This window comes from Thermobia domestica, chromosome 2, assembly GCF_964235325.1.
Source record: "Thermobia domestica chromosome 2, izTheDome1.hap1.1, whole genome shotgun sequence".
In the NCBI taxonomy this organism is placed as follows: domain Eukaryota; kingdom Metazoa; phylum Arthropoda; class Insecta; order Zygentoma; family Lepismatidae; genus Thermobia; species Thermobia domestica.
The window spans coordinates 202,279,361-202,296,950 of NC_137455.1; the positions used below are offsets into that span (position 1 = coordinate 202,279,361).

Sequence of the window (17,590 nt, forward strand, 5' to 3'; positions counted from 1 at the left end):
ATTGGATTTGGACACGGACCAAATCCCGGAGTATGGAGTTGGACCACAATTTGCGAGTTTTTCGGAATGTACGAAACGTGCTAGTAACATTGAATATATATCATAGAAGAATATATAACGCAGTTTTCCGAGAAAATTTACTTCTATGAAAGTATCTACATGTGGAACTGATTTATGTAGGTTTTCTCTCTAACTGGAATTAATCACTTTTCCTCATTTACTCCTGCAGAAGCCCCAGAGGAACTCCGTGATGGTTCGAAACATCGTTATTTTTTGCGGCAATGTACGAGTGATAAGGACAAAGATATTTCTATTCTTGATTACAAGCAACTAATCACACATAAGATAGTAGCACCATGTGAACAGTTTAACATTCAATAAAACAGAATCACACATTATTACTAGTAGGTAAATTTGGTGTTTTTACCAATTATCGCAGAAGATTATTACAATTGACCATGCTTCCTAACCCATACGATAATTTATTGTGATATACGATAATTTAAGCATTAATACTATATATATGATAATGCACTTGTGATAATAGGTGAACATACGATAATTTTAAAACGCACAGTTTTTGGCAGTTTTTGAATGTGCAAATAAATTGTAGATGTGCATTAAATAATTATAAAACACACATACTGAGATTTTTAACAGTCATTCCCACTAAAATAAATCAATAACAATTTCAGAAATTGACAAATGGCATCCCAGCATCCTTTAAATTGAGTTATGTTTACGAGGGGATGGAAATATTGTTGTTAGAGTAGTATTAATAAGGATTTTTAAAAGTAGTAAAGTCAGTGACGCCGATTTGGAGTTCGAAAGTGAATATTACTAGAAAAGTTTTTATATATTATTGCTATTATTATTAGTAGTATACCTTTTCTACAGTTATCAAGTGCATAACGAATATACGAGACAAAAATCAATAGTTTTGCTCTCTGAGGTTGGCAACTCCGCCATTCACCGTCATTTTACAATCAGTTAACTTAATAGTACGTATTTCATGATCGAGATTTTTTAATTTCTATTTGTGAACACATGATCCTTCTTTACCTTTGTTATGAAGAGATCTGTTATGGAAGATCATCTAAGAGGCCTTCCGAGCTGGTCTAATAGCTAACTTGTGTATCTCTATTCCACGAGGGTTCCGGCAGGAAATCATCAACCGCACTACAGTGGTTCTAGTCCTACCTTAAACTGTAAGTCTTGTCCTAGATAGCCTGACTGGTGACAAAGGCTGTAAATACAGCTCAATCACTTCTGAGTGAACTCTACTTGACACGCAACATAATAAGTCATTGTTGGCTACCATTTTACTAGAATAGGTAAGCCATTTTTGATACTCATAACCACAAACCGAAATCGTCTAAGCGAGGCAGAAGCAAGTGTGACAGTCAGAGTGCAGGTGCGTTAGAGACGAAATACTCAATGTAGAAATAGCTGATTCACCAGAAATCAAGAAAGCTGATTAAGAAAACATACATTCTGGAAAGCAGAATGATTTATATACAGTTATTTTTTGACGAGTCCTGACTTTCCATGAATACCCTTTCATATTTTATTCTCTTGCCGGTTTTCAACTTTCGCTTCTTGTAAACATGGGTCATAAATTTAAGAAAATTCGCGTTTTCATTAATGAAAATGAAAGGTGCTGAAAAGATTATTTTAACTTCTTACGTATTAATTCAAGTTAGTTTTGGAAGAGTTGGCAAGTAGTTGGTAGCTTTTTTCCCTTTAAATATTTAGTTTAACGTAACAGATTATATCCTGCAAGGACACTGATAGCAAATTCTAGAACATCATTACTGGGAGTGAGAATGAGGGAAGAAACGGATTAACTTGGAGAAAACTCATAGATATAATACTGTCAATCCAAACTTACATGTGCTGGGATCGAACTGGAGACCAGGCGTAGGCAATCTACTTTTAAGTCCTCTTAAAACTACCGCAATTATTGAAACTTCATTCTAACAATAATTAATCTATGATAATGTAAGATTTGCACTTACTACTTATGAGTCTTTTGCTAGTACCGTTTAGACTAATTAAATAAAGACTTCAACAGAATGCAAATGTTTAATGTTATAACCATTTCCCTGTGTGAATACAACGTAAATAATCGAAACTCAAAATTATCTTAATTAATCAACTACAAGTGTTCAGTCATCTATGTTTGATTTACATATAGTGCGGACGTAAAATTAATCAGCAATATTGTAATGCATTTTAGAACCCATGTTCCCCTTCGTAGTTTTTCAAGTAAAGAATATATACACATTATACCTATGTATATACACATACATACATGAATTCATATTTCATTGTAGAAGTTTTTCAAGAGCACAGAACTTGATTACCAAAACTTGTAAACTCAAGATGACATTTTGAAAAGTGATCCAATAATTTACCCAATTCTACTGATGAAGGTACTAAAAACTACCGAAACTGATTAACTCATACACGACACGACAATAAGTCGTGCAAATCTTATTTTATCATTATTATAAACAAGTATAATTTCTCGCATCGAAGAAATAATTAATCTAATTTAGCATAAAAACGTAATTTTATTACAAATTTACATCATATTTTAATTATATTAAAATAATAAACCGAAGAGGCCAATAAAAAAAAATTGCTAATAACCATGTGTTAACGGTATTTTAATCCAGTAGGAATGTGGTGGGAAGTTTTCATGGTCTACTGGCAACATTAGTTCATAATGCTCCATTGAGGGTTCATTTGATTTTAAATTGAAGTTTCTTGCGTTTCGAACAATATTGGCCGGTTGCAACCCCTTTTCAGCACCAAGGCTAGATGAGCCATGGACTTATATTGTGATATGCTGGAAATCAAACCCAGGATCCCGTGCACCAAAGCTTCGCAGGCGAACAAATAGACCAGCAGAAAAGGCATGTTTCGAAAGATGGTTATATTTCGTCGTTCGCCGGTTATAATTTTTCGAAAGTAAGTCAGTAAGCAAAATATACTTAATAAAAAAAGAAAAAAAAAAGAAATGAAAAAGAAAAATGCAAAAGAAACGTGTTACAATCTCAATTATTACACATTTATCTCAAGAAAATTTCACAAAGTTTATTTATTTATTTATTTATTTTCTGCGTTGTAATTTTCCTCTTCACATTATTACGTTAAGTCCCCTCAGAAAACGAAATGTGGGAATAACCTTTAAAACAAAAACACTCCGTAATTTTCATTTCACAGAATACATCAAAAATAATGTTCCATGCTACCTCTCGAATTTCTCTGTATTTGTTGCTTGACAGTTGACTCTCAGAAAGAAAGAAAAGAAAGAAAAAGAAAAAAGAAAGAAAGAAAGAAAAACAAACTAAAATATCTCTCAAGAATGCTCTTATATAATTAATTCTTTCGAAAGAATCTTTCATTTTTTCTGCTCTGTCAACTTAACGGTAATTCTTAAGCTCGTTTATTTGACGTGGACCTATCAATTGCACAGGTCATTTCGTGAATGTTGTAACCACCAAAGGTTGAAAATGCTATAAACAGCACTAGGAAAATAGAACGGTTAGAATAAAGTTTATGGAAAATATTTGAAGGATACATACATTGTTTTCTGGTTTAAAATACTCATTGATGCAAATTTGATTTCACTAGGATTACGTAAACACTCATCCCTAGTTTTCCCCCCTTACGGGCCTCATTTCATAAAACTCATCGTATCATCAACCTAGGGTACATAAGTAATATTTCAAGGTTTCAAGGTTTTACGCCCGGCAATGAATTAGTCAGTAAGTGACTTATATATATCTATATAGATTTCCGATTAATATCATTATAAGTCATGCCATACCGTATTCATACGTCTACAATCATACTGTGAGTAAAATATCAAACACAACGTTGTTGAGATTAAATCATTCACCCATTGATAAAACGTTAATAGGGATATTTTTAATATGTCACGCAATTTTAATTTCAACTTCCTGACAATTTATTTTTAACTTCACAGCTACGGACGTAGTGAAACTGACGTGAGATTACCTGATATGGTTGTGAAGCCAACGTTGCCATTTCCCACAATACAACACCATAACTCCAAACATCAGAATGACTTGTAAAAATTCCATCCTTCAAACTTTCAGGCGCCATCCACCGAACAGGAAGTAAACCCTTTGTGCCTAGAACAGAATAAGTTTATGCAACATTATTGAACAACAAATGGTACGATATGTAAATACGTACAGGTTACTTATTGCAGAAAAAAATATGAAATTAAGAACAAATTGCTGAAGTTGTCAATATTTGTTAAATGGCAGGATATGTGTGTCTGTCATTTTCCGCTTACATGAAATTAATTTTATTGCAACACTCAAACAATACAGAAAGTGCTTTCAGTTCCTCTAACTACAATCTAGGTCTGAGACAGCAATCTCTATGTTCACAAGAATTTAGAATTATAATAAATTATTCCATTGCTGAAATTCATAGCAAAAGCAAAAGAAATATGAAACGCAAAATATTTGTATCTCAATACGCGAAATAAAATAAAAAGTAAAGCATTTTGTACGAACCCCATAGGAGAAATATACAATAATTGCACGATTGTGGAGTGAAGAGATACTTATCAATTTAATGGAAAAACCTGGAGTTGGAAACACGTCAGATATCAGGGTTGGCAACGATCACACGGCGATTGCAGCTCCGGGCTGTGGCGGTGGTGTGTTCGGAAAAATTACATACTACGTAAGGAACAGAATGACAGTGTGCGATGAGCTGAGCAGACGGTGATAGTGTACAGGGACGAAATGTCTCATTTCCAAACAGGGTAAATTGTTGATTTTCAGTTATGTGGTGTGAGCGTGACAAAAGTTGCAACTGTGTTAGCTGTATCGCGAAGGATATTGTCCAAGATGATGAGGAACTACAGAACTCACAACAAAACCTTGTCAGTGAAGAGGCACAGTGGTCAGAAGGGAATCCCCAGTGACAGGTTCTGCCGAGCATTACAGCAAATTGTCACTCAGAATAGTCGTGCGACTGTAGTGCAAGTGACGGTGAAACTCAAACTCAAGCAGCATCTTCCACAGCTCGCCGTGACTTATATGACATGGACATACGGGGTCCGGTTGCACGGGCGGAACCGCTTATAAGGGATCATAACGCTTTAGGACAACGTCAATGGTACCGCGAACATCCAACATGGATAACTGATGACTGAAAATATGTGATATGGTTGGATGAGTCATTGTTCACCTTATCTCAAACCAGGCAGCATTTATGAGTGGCAAATGTGCAAAGAAGCGTATGATCAACGGTGTCTCCGCCAACCTTGAAACATGGCAGCGGTTCTGTGATGCTATAGGCCACAATATACTAGTTTTCACAGTGGATCCTGTGCTGACACTTACCGGTCGCGCCATTGCCAGTGGTTATATCGCCGTTTGGGGGGACCATGTGCATCCCATGACCCATATGTTGTTTCTGGACAATTACGTCATATTCCTAGACGATAATGAGCTTACTTACACATCTAGAGCTGTTATGATGTGGTTTGAGGAACATCGGGATGTAGTTGAACCACCTCTGACCTGACCAATTCCTGGACCTGAACATAATTGAACATCTGTGGATCGTACTGCAGAGACGCATTTGACACAGATTTCCGCCTGCATCCTCTCCCACAGAATTGAGTGATGCACTGCATGCGGAATGGTATAATATTCCACTTGCTACCATTCATGACCTTTAACTTCATTCTACGTTGCATCAGAACTGTTCTGAGGGCGAAAAGTGGTCCAATGTCATATTAATCTGGTAAGTTACACTATTTTCAGGGTTTCCAATAAACCGATAAGTATCTAAGGTCTTTCACATAAACCAATAAGATGTCCATAAGGTACCCCAAGTCTCTTAATAGCCGTGCTAGAGACGTGTAATTCAGAGATTGGCATGATTTGACTATATATATATATATATATATATATATATATATATATATATATATATATATATATATATATAAAGTAGTAGTTCCGACTGATTGGTCCAGATCGCTTAAGCCAGAAACTCAGGACAAAGCATAGAATTTATGTAAGGTTCCACTAAGAAACTATTTTTGGAAATTCGAGGGGGAAGAGACGAGAGGGGAGGCAATTATTATCTTAAAATGTTCATATCTCGGATTTTTTGAATGTTAAAAGATAGATGAAATTTAGTACATGAACTTCTTATTTAAAATAATTAAGACACATTTTTCATAGTTTTTTGATGTTTGACCTAGAAGGGAAGAAAAGGGGGTTAAAGAAAACGAGGGATGGGAATTACAATTATTATAATAAGATGTCCACATCTCGGAATCTCTTAAGGTTAGAGACATGAAATTTGGTATCTGGACTTCTCATTTGAAATAAGAAGTCCAAATTTTGAATGTCATGTCTCTAATCTTAAGAGATTCCGAGATATGGACATCTTATTATATGTATTATTATTCGTTTTAGCGTAACGAATTTGATGCCTTTTCCTACAAGTATGCATTCGTATTTTTGTTATCATTTATACAGGGTTCGTAAAAGCAATACACCCTGTAGAAAATTCTACAACTGAAAGCACTATTCAAAATAGTGAGAAAGAACAGATCCAAAATCCCTATGTGCGGAAGTTTGTATATCTTAGTACTTCAACATTTGACCACTTTCTTAACTTAGAATAATAATAATAATAATAATAATAATATCATCAATATTATTATTATCATCATCATCATCATCATCATCATCATCATCATCATCATCATCATCATCATCATCATCATCATCATCATCATCATCATCATCATCATCATCATCATCATCATCATCATCATCATCATCATCATCATCATCATCATCATCATCATCATCATCATCATCATCATCATCATCATCATCATCATCATCATCATCATCATCATCATCATCATCATCATCATCATCATCATCATCATCATCATCATCATCATCATCATCATCATCATCATCATCATCATCATCATCATCATCATCATCATCATCATCAACAACAACTACTACTACAACTACTACTACTACTACTACTACTACTACTACTACTACTAGTTCTTCTTCTTCTTCTTCTTCCAGCAAGTGCATCTCAAACACACAATTAAATGTATCTTTTCTATAGAATTAATTCTTTAAAAAATATATTATTTAATTAAGAAATACCTTTTCTGTAATAATCAGTCTCGTAAATATCCCGTGTCATCCCAAAATCGCCAATTTTCACTGTTAAATCTTCTGCCACCATACAATTTCTTGCTGCCAAATCTCTGTGCACGAATTTCTTGGCCGCTAAATACGCCATACCATCTGCGACTTCAATTGCCATTCGCAAAATTCGCTAAAAGTAAAAAGAAAGAGAAGTATAAATTACTGCTGAAAGACTTTGAATTGAAAAAGTAAAGTTTTAGAACTAGCTTAGAAATTATCAAAATACACTTATAGCCCCTACTCTTCTATTGAATTCAGGCATTCCCTTGGCTTTGTGTTCGCTGAGTATGATTCCAGTTGAACATGGTATACGAAGACCTATAACTGGGTTACTAAATTTCATGCAACTGAAAAGAAAACACCCACTTTTAAGTATTAGTATTTGAAATATAGCGTTTGGAAGAAATATTTACATGAATGATAAATTTCTTGGCATATCACTAAGATTACAAATTTACTAGCTCATTGAATAAATTTACCTGTACTACTTTAGTTTTATACCAGTCTTAGCGCCTCCTCCTAATAATTAAGGGTATTTTTTCGTTGATTCAATTTCCGTTAGTAAGTGAGAGTAGAATCAAGAAGTGAGAGTAGAATTCCAGATATGAGGTGTCCTTGAAGCTGTACTGTACTACCAGGATACTTTTCACAGACTCGATCGTAAACCTATTCCTCTTTTTTTGTTTACTGGATTTTGATAAGAGAAAACATACTCTTAATGTTACCATTGTGTGCTGGTATTGCAGAGCTGAACTGTGCTAACTTCAGAATTTCTGGATGTTTCATGGAATTGTCGTCTGCAGTGAAATAAGTAGTCCACTTTTCACGGCACAATATTGCGGAAAACTTGGAAGATGTTCATGAAAGAACGCATGACCAATAAATATATTTCAGTGAACTTGTTCTATATATATATATATATATATATATATATATATATATATATATATATATAATAAAAAAATAAAAATTAAAAGAAAACGCAACTGGAGCCTTTTCTTGGAAACATAAAGAATGACTTCAAACCTAGAAACATGTTTTAATAATCTATAAACGGATGATACAAAGAAAGCCACCTAGTCTGTGACAATAATTCAGTAGGTAATTGTATTCAATGCCAACGAAATTACAAAAGTTTTTCAGTTCTTCATATCATATAGTATATATTCAAACGTAATTGTAATTTTCAAAACACCTGACTGGACATATATGTATATTCAGTGAATCCATGCCATGGTGTAAACAGTTGTTCAGAACATGTTCTGAACAACCAATGCCACTTAATGTCTCTTGCACAGTATCTTCCATTTTCGAAAATATATTACTCTTTGAATTACATTTTTTTACTTCCAAACTTATTGTTGCAGTTGTGTTTCTCACCTCCAAAATCATACATTTATTTGTGAGGCCTGTTTTCTCTTGTGTCTTCTGAAATTATTTTCGCAGTTTCATTCACCTCACTTTTAAACTCTATCATCTTCGTTTGTATGCCACAATACTCACAATCGAAATACTGAAATAGTTCATGACACATCTTCACCTCAACATGGTTACTTGCATCTGTGAAAACTCCACAGAAAGCAATACATTATTAATTATTATTTTTCGTCCTGTATGCTGACGATCTTTCGGTATTTCAGAGTCTGCAAAAGTAGACTACTTGTACAGTTCATCGACTTGTGAATGTTTTACACAGTGAAAAGTCAAAGTAGCTCCTGCTGCTAGGACACACTTGATTTTTGAAGAACCAGATTCACGAAAAACCCTGTTATATTTGAAGAACTAGCTTGGTCTCGAACGTTTTTCACCTGTTTACTAGTACCGACATCAGCTTCCAAGTCCGCTGACCTTTTATTAGCAAAGGAAACGAATGTTCCGGCGTGACAGAATTTAGTCTGCTTTGAACCTATTTCTGCCCGGTCGAGAGTTAACTTTCTTTTTCAATATCTTAATTTCTCACGTTAATGTTTCACATTATGCCCGTACACGAAAGGAAGCCAAATCCGACAACGTCGCACCTGCACACCATTGGCTTTCGACAGACGTCAAGAGGTATGAGCCGGACTTCAATGATGTAAACCCTTCGAAGACATCACACTACACGTAAAGTAGTCACAAGAATTTGAACGAAAAAACGAATTTCAGCAGCTGGTACTGGTTACTACGTTCACTTATACAATCTGTATTTACTGTTAATGCTTTCATTATCTTCTTTCAGTGCTTTCACTAGTAATTGTTACTACGTTCACGTCAAACATTATTTGTATGAAACTGTAATTATTATGCCGATCAATTGTATGTAGAGTGTATGTTAAATGGTAGAGTTTCTAGCTCTAAGTTAAAAACAAACGCTTTTGCGCTAATTACAATTACTTCAGAGATGAACCTAGAACAGAGATGGGCAAACTACGGCCTGTGGGCCAGATGGTCCCCTGACAGGTTCTATCTGGCCCGCGACGCGATTCCTAATTTGACGATTGGAAAGAATAGAGTTACTTGAAAAGAGTTGTATTAGAATCAGACATATGAACATTTAACTTCACTTTTGAGAATCAGTGCATCCCAGTTTTACGAGAAACTTTAATCATTAATAAGGTTTAGTACATGAAAATTTTGTAAAATGTACCATTGTTTTAATAAATTATATTGGCCTGCTTGAAGTTCATTTCTTTTTCTTTGGTCCTCTCCTAAAAATGTTTACATATCACTTATTCAAAACAAAAGTTCACACAAGGAAAACACGATGTTTTAAATTAAAATATCTAGCTGATTCACTAGGTTAATGCTGATCTACGATGTTCTAAATTAAAACCTCGCTGCTACGCTGAAAGTTTCTGGGATATCCAATTCTAATTGTCCCAATTGTAATTTTGTTACAAGATAATTGGGTTAATCTTTAAAAACCTTTTTTGACATTACCTTTAACGTTGGGGGTTGCTTCCCAGTATCTTCAGATACATCTGGTCGATGTGAACGCAGATACGATTTCAGATCTCCATTCGACATTAACTCCATTATAACTAAAGTTGGTTGTCCCTGAGACACTACACCAAGTAGCTGTAATACATGATGAGTCTTGAATGCTCTGAAATAATAGGAAGATATCAGGTTAGGAATTCGCAATTAGTGCCATGTATATTACACTTAACCTATGTGTCGGGGTACTTATGCCACTATGGTCCATTACGTACCCCCTCAAACTTTTCTGAGATGTTCCTTCTGGGGAAAAAAAGCTCTTTTACACTTATACCATAATCCCAGCGTTTTATTTAAGTGGTATCGCATCGCATTTTGCTTCACAAAATTACAGAAATGCAATAGAAACGAAAAACTTAATCAAAATGTGATGCCATCTATTACCGAAGTGAGCCATTTGTTCGAGAGATGAAAAAATAGCCTTTCTTTCATCATGTAAAAGTTCTGTTTTGATCTCACATATAGCTGAGATAACTCTCCCCTCGAAAGTCCGATGTTTCTCTCTAGGTACTTCAGCTTAATTTTCGGAGATTAGATCACTAGTAAAAACCAGGGATTAGTTTTCTGCTCTTCTCTTTGTTTCAAGCTCTGGAAACGGTAATCTTGTTGTTCTTACAGCTTGTTGTTTTTCATTGAAATATCGAAAGAAAAGTTCACTTTACAACTTACAAAAAATAAACAAATAAATAGATAGATAAAGCAAAATAAACAGCTTGATCCGCCAAATTTGGATACAATATAGCCTAGAAAGTAACACTTGAGTCAAATTACATTGTTGTGTTTTTACTATAAAATGAAGGTGCACTCCGTGGTTGCATAATGCCAAATTTCCCAGCTTTTGGTGGCATTATTGATTTGATACTTAATAAAATACACTATATGGACACATTCAGAATCAGATACCATCTTAGGCATTCTGTAGAATGATCATGTTAGTATTTTTAAATATGACTGTTATTAGGTAGGTGTGTCTATTTTGCTTTCATTATCATACATGTTTCCAATATACGAAAATGTTTTACTTATATTATTTCATGTCAACGTAAAGCAGTAAAATAAATAAATAATAATGGTACCGAAAATGTTACACATAAATTACAAACTGCGACGTAAATTCAATTTTGTTTCGCAAATTAATTGTAAAAATCAAAGTCTAAAAGGAAACGCAGCACAGTCCTAATCTCCAGTAGTCGCTTCTGGGCACGACCTCGATTGAAACGTACACATTTTACATGCAATTTTAGTTGCTAACTATATCTATGCTACAACATTATTTTTCTCAACCTCCTTCCTTCAAATTTCAATGACCCCAAATGATATTGCCGTTAATTTGTAAAAAGATGTCGCTACCATTTTCAGGAGTGACACTTTTAGCCCATCAACACACAAAATCAGAATTAAAAACATTTACATATATATGGGACTAGAAATATTCGTTTATAAAACGCATCCTTATTTTTCCATTACAGGTATTGCAAAAAGGTGCGCGTACACGGAATTGGCAATTATTGTCCTTATAGCATTATTTAAAACAATTTAATTCTCTTCTAATAGGTTATAGTACAATCAATATTAAATCATATTAGTTAATTTATATCATATTAAAACGTTATCAAGACTGTAATTAATGTAATTCCAACAAACCGAAATATGTTCTTTGAAAATTACTTACTTCATTACAGAAGCTTCATTAAGAAATTCAATGCGATCCCGATCCGAAGCCTGTTCGTTCACAGTTTTGACTGCACAGCGTATTTCAGGTTGTCCTTCTTTGATATCTCTTGCAATTCCTTCATACACCATACCAAAAGATCCTTGGCCCAATTCACGTATCAGTTCAATCTTCTTTCGTGGGACTTCCCATTCATCTGGGACATATACTAGAAATAAATCAATGGAAGAAACATCAGTAATAATTAGATATGTAAAAAGCAATTTATTTCTTTAAATGCAACATGCCATCATAATTTTATTGGACTTATTTCCGCTTAATCGCTTAAGATAATGTACTTATTTGAGTACTCCTCAGAACATTAAATACAAACCTGCAAGCCTTCCTTTCTTTCCTTCTCTCTTTTCTTCTCCTTTTATCGTATTACTACTATAAATACAGATATGCATAAACTTATGCTTAGGTTAGGTAAGGCTCGTCCATTACATTGAACAATATACTGAACAAATAGCTACTTACATACAAATTTAGGATTACAGCTTAGTACATATTTGTGTTCGGTAAAGTAAGTTTTCAACCTCTTATATTGAAGTAGCCACTGTGTAAATAAATATAAAGCAAATATATTCTTCTTAACTTAGTTTACTTTGAAAACTTTAAGAACATTATTCTGTTGTATGAAAGACACAACTGATTCAATGTTCTGATACGAAACTCAGGGCACGTAACGCTTCAACATATCCACTAATGACACGTTCCATTGGCTTCTATAATGCTTTCCATTTAACATACAATCAATATTTGTTGATTTCATAGTTACATATCAAATCACTTCAGGACAGAGTGGGCATATTTACCCTGATAAAAGCATTTTGGTTAATTAGGTAAAATGAAATTAAATTCAAGGTGTGAAAATGTATGATTGGCCGGTAATCGAACCTGGATCTCTGGTACAAGATTTTGTTTTCACTTAATTTAATGAAAAATTAGGAACTGAAACGAATCACATTAGTTGTTTCCCTAGTTTTTTCCTTTTTACACATGTACAGTAATTCGACATTTGAATTGTCATAAATTATTCTATTACAGACACCTATCAATTAAATAGAAAAATCTGGATTGGAAATATGTCAATGTCTGGGTAGGAACAGTTAAGCGTCGACAGCAACATAGTGGTGTGTTAGAACAAACTTTGTACTACGTGAGGAGCAGTAGAACAGCAGAGTGCAGTTAACTGAGCAGATGGTGATAGCGTAAAATGGGCAACCTCTCTTGATTTACAAAGAGGGTAAATTATTAGCGCTTGGTTATGTCATGCAAGCGTGACGAAAGTGGCAAGTGTGCTGGATGTGTTCCAAGGGACGGTGTGCAAGATGATGATGGCCTACAGAACTCACGGCAAAATTTATCGGTGAAAAGGAATAGTGGTCGGAAGAAAAACTCAATGACAGGTCCCGCCGAATATTAAATCAAATTGTCACTCAGAACCGTCGTGTGACTGTGACCCAATGAGGGAGGAACTCAAACAATACCTCCCACAGCCTGTGTTAACAATCACAGTCAGCAACGAGTTGCATGATATGGACATACGGGGTGGGATTGCACGGGCGAAACCGCTTATAATTATTACTTAAGTTTAAGTTATTACTTATAAACTCCAAAATGTATTACAGAAAACATCTTCTTACAATACTAGTTTCATTGCTTACTATTTCTGTTTCTAACTGAATGGTAATGGTATCTTGCCAATTGGTTTTGTATGTCACCCACTCACCTGAGCTGAAATATTCTGGATTTACTGACGCGATCAGCCTCATGTTTCGGACCCGTGGAACATATTTTCTCTTCCAATAGATGAAACCAGAGAGGATTGCAATTAATGCTATAAGCGTCAAAATAATTGCCACGACAAGACCAGTGTAGGTATTGGACGAACTTTCCTGAAATTAAATATTATTTTACGATCATAAATACAATCATACATCAATTATTACAATCATAAATACAATTCAGCAGTGTAGTAGAGGATTATTATGTAAATGTTTTATTATCTTCTAACACAACTTAAATACTTAACCAAAGAAACTGAATATCAGACAAGAAATTTTACATCTAATTTCGAACATATATGATGAACACAGGAGGAAGTAAAGAAAAGCTATCAACACTTTTGCCTACCACTTTTCCACAAAATTACTTTGTAGCGCACAATGATTTTTTGTGTCATGACATCACCAATTGAGATAATTTTATCATTACATATTTGAAAACTTCAAGACCGAAGAGAATTGTGATGTATTGTGAAGGAGGGGGAGACGTCTTGATATACAGAATAGAATATCTAACTGACTCCATTCGTGCCAGTGAAATGACACAGCACTGATATATTTTCATTTATAATAATCTTAAAGATCAGAATTTGCAACAGATTAACATATACCTATGTTTTCTATTCGTAATTGAAACAATGGACACTGAGAACGACTAAGCTACATTCACTGAAAATGCATCTGCGTTAGATTTGAAATTACATCACTCCAAGGCAACTTACATTCGAAGAACTAAATGGCAAACAGAAAATTGGAAATACGTTAATTTATTTATCACACTCAGAATACAGGAATTTCGATTTCAAGAGCCCGGGAAATATTGTAAATAACGGTGGATATATAAAGAACAACTAGATAGCATAATTCACCCTTTAATATAAACTCCATCCACTCCAATATATTATTAGTAATATATGATTGAGGGGACAATACGAATCACCTGATTGAAACTTACAAGCTTATTCAGTACAATGAATCTATACTTAAATATAGAACCATAAATACGTATAATGGGCACAGTTAGCATTTGGCTCGAGCCTGGTTTTCCCGTGTCCCTTTCATTAAAATGCCTATCCTAAAGGGCGAAGACGTTTAAAATTCATGCCCGCTATACAAAAAGTTCACACTACGTCTCCATTTGAAATGAATTTTTGAACATAGTACTTGACTCGGGCTGGGGTTTTTATCATGTCACTTTCATGAAAATATATATCCCTATTGGCAATTTCAAAATTTATGTCCAAAATGGGCCCCTCAAGTTAGACAGATGGAACTTGCATATATAAACTCTTTATTGAAAGTAAGTTGACATGTGTTGAAGCGTTTTCAAGGAAAAACTACTGTACCGTTTCAAATTAATTCTATAATATAATTATCATTTAGGTTGAGTATTTATAATGACACTTTCATCAAAATGTATATCTTAAGAGGGAAGAGCTCTCAAAATTTATGCCCAAAATAAAGTATCTCACGATCGTCTCAACCTTTTAAAATCGATTTTTGAAAATGCCAAGAGAGGTAGTGCTAAACATTGTCCGTGGGGAGTGTTTGCTACTTACCAAATCACAAATTTATTTGTCTTTAGCATTTAGGAAATCTGTTACCTACTGCGTTTCTTGCTTCACTATATATATATATCTTGTTGCAATATTCATATTATTTAAAAGTATTCACCCTCCCTCCATTTTCTTTCTTTTCTTTTCTTTTAATTTATTACAAAAGTTAATTTTATTAATTATTTCTATATAAGAATGGCAAAACATGAAATGTACATTTGTACAGACAAGCAAATTACAACCTTAATGAATAAAATTTAAAATACTTTCAGTTCATTGGTGAAAATGAAATATATAATGATAAATAGGGAAAATTTAATTATGCATTACCAACTTCTTCCAGCATATAAATCTCAGTGTGACGAACTACCGGAGCGAAAAATCATAAAATGGCCAAAAAGTGACAGTATTATTTGCCATCTTCGTATAGATTTATAAAACACTAAAATAATAAATAAATAAATAAATACGAATTTATTGACGTAGAATTTTACGATCAGAAACTTTTCAAAATATTTCAAGACAGTAGAATTTACCGGAAATCTTATGTACAATTAATACATACTTTTGTCTTAATCCACAAACATATTTCTCAATTGGCTTTAGGACATTTGACAAAATTTAAAAAGAACTCAAAGGTACACTCAAATCAATGGACTGGAATTTAAAAATAGAGCTGAAATTTGGGCATTTAAAATATTTTAACAATCTGAAAGTGAATGTGCATTCAACCTTACTTACCAATATTACAAAAAATCTCTCCTCTGTATAATGTCCATCCCCAGCCAATGATGTAGCTTTCAACCTTAAACTGTAGTTGCCAGGAGGGAGTTTCTTTAAGGTATAGCTTTCCTTCAGTTCCTCAAACTGACGTCTCGTTATGCACACGGCAATTGTTTTCGCCTGAAATAATAAGTGACAAATTACAACGTGAAAGTTTGGGTATTATATATGAGTTTCTTTATTGTTAAGTCTGTAACACTAACTTAGAATATTTCTATTTTCTCAGCTACTACTGCCATCAATTATTCAGAAAAAGTAGTTGCAATACGAATTAAATCGGTATATCACCTACATTACTGTTACTTAACCCATTGAACTTTTCAAAAGTTCAGGTTGGAGAGCTCACACACTAACTCGCTCCTACTATGTTTTTTATATAAACTAAAATAAATTGTGGCCTACCGAGGCTATGAAAAGATCTGGCTAGCCAGATAGCACATGATCGGATTGGGTAATACATGAACAACGTCAATTATTAACGCCATAATTTCTGGCGTTCTTCACCAACAGTCTGCTACTTAATCAAATTATTCTTCCACTGTTTCACGATAGTGTGATAATACCGAAAATTCTGTTCGAAAAAGAAAAGGCACGAGACACGGTTATTAACAAAAGCACTGATTCAGTTATATAAATTATATTACTCGGTAATTCACATAAATAATAAACTCACGATTATTCGCGGAATTGGGAGGCATGGCCGAAAAAGGACAAAAAAATCAACACGGAAATGCTTTTCGACAATTAAAAATAAGGACGAAAAGAAAAACGGAAAACTATTTTTTACTTTTCGTGTTAAAACATCTAGCAGAATCCCGCGCCGAATAATCGAGAGTTTACTGTATGTAGAACTATCCTTATATGAACGTTAGTTTCGATACTTTCGGACAAACAATGCAATGCCAGCAATTGTAGTTTATATTAGATAAAATCTATAGTTCTGGCAGAATCAAATATACGCAACTTGTATCAGGTATTACAACTAACTACAATAACTACTTTTAGTTGTTAACACTTTAACACTAATAAATCAATAAAACAAGAAACTGATAAACTCCTTCAAAACTAATTTTAAAATGCAAACAATAGCCTCTGAAACTTACATTTTCAAGATCGACTTGATAATATTCCAGATGATAAGCTACAATTACACCATTCGGATCTTTAGGCTTCTTCCATTTTACTTTTACGTTTCCTAGAGTGTCGTTTGCTTCTATATCGTCTGAAGAAAGAGTTATATTGTCAGCCCCATCTGTAAACAAAATATGGGAAAATTAATAAACAGATCAATACGTTAATGAACTACAACTGTAACAAATTCCTACATTTTGACAGTACGATATACATAGGAAGAGGAATGAATTAATATTATTAATGAGGAATGAATTAATATTAATAACCACATGTATCATAATTCCCATAATCCAACCATTGATTCAAACCACCATTAATTCTGGAGCACAAGCGACGAAAGTCAGTTGTTTCTGAATTGCCCTTATTACAATTTAAAAGTATTTTTTT

The 17,590-nt window shown here is 33.9% G+C and overlaps 1 protein-coding gene across 3 annotated transcripts in view; it reads right to left on the minus strand.

Annotated features, from left to right (window-relative positions):
* The window catches only part of LOC145678358 (insulin-like peptide receptor), a 292,617-nt gene that overhangs the window by 3,646 nt on the left and 271,381 nt on the right, over positions 1 to 17,590 (minus strand). For all 3 annotated transcript variants that reach the window (XM_081748414.1, XM_081748417.1, XM_081748415.1), the window contains 7 exons: positions 17,173 to 17,321; positions 16,028 to 16,189; positions 13,676 to 13,841; positions 11,902 to 12,109; positions 10,173 to 10,338; positions 7,209 to 7,383; positions 4,030 to 4,166 (listed from right to left, as the gene is read on the minus strand). In XM_081748414.1, coding sequence (XP_081604540.1) covers positions 4,030 to 4,166; positions 7,209 to 7,383; positions 10,173 to 10,338; positions 11,902 to 12,109; positions 13,676 to 13,841; positions 16,028 to 16,189; positions 17,173 to 17,321 — 1,163 coding nt within the window. The remainder of the gene's footprint in view (positions 1 to 4,029; positions 4,167 to 7,208; positions 7,384 to 10,172; positions 10,339 to 11,901; positions 12,110 to 13,675; positions 13,842 to 16,027; positions 16,190 to 17,172; positions 17,322 to 17,590) is intronic.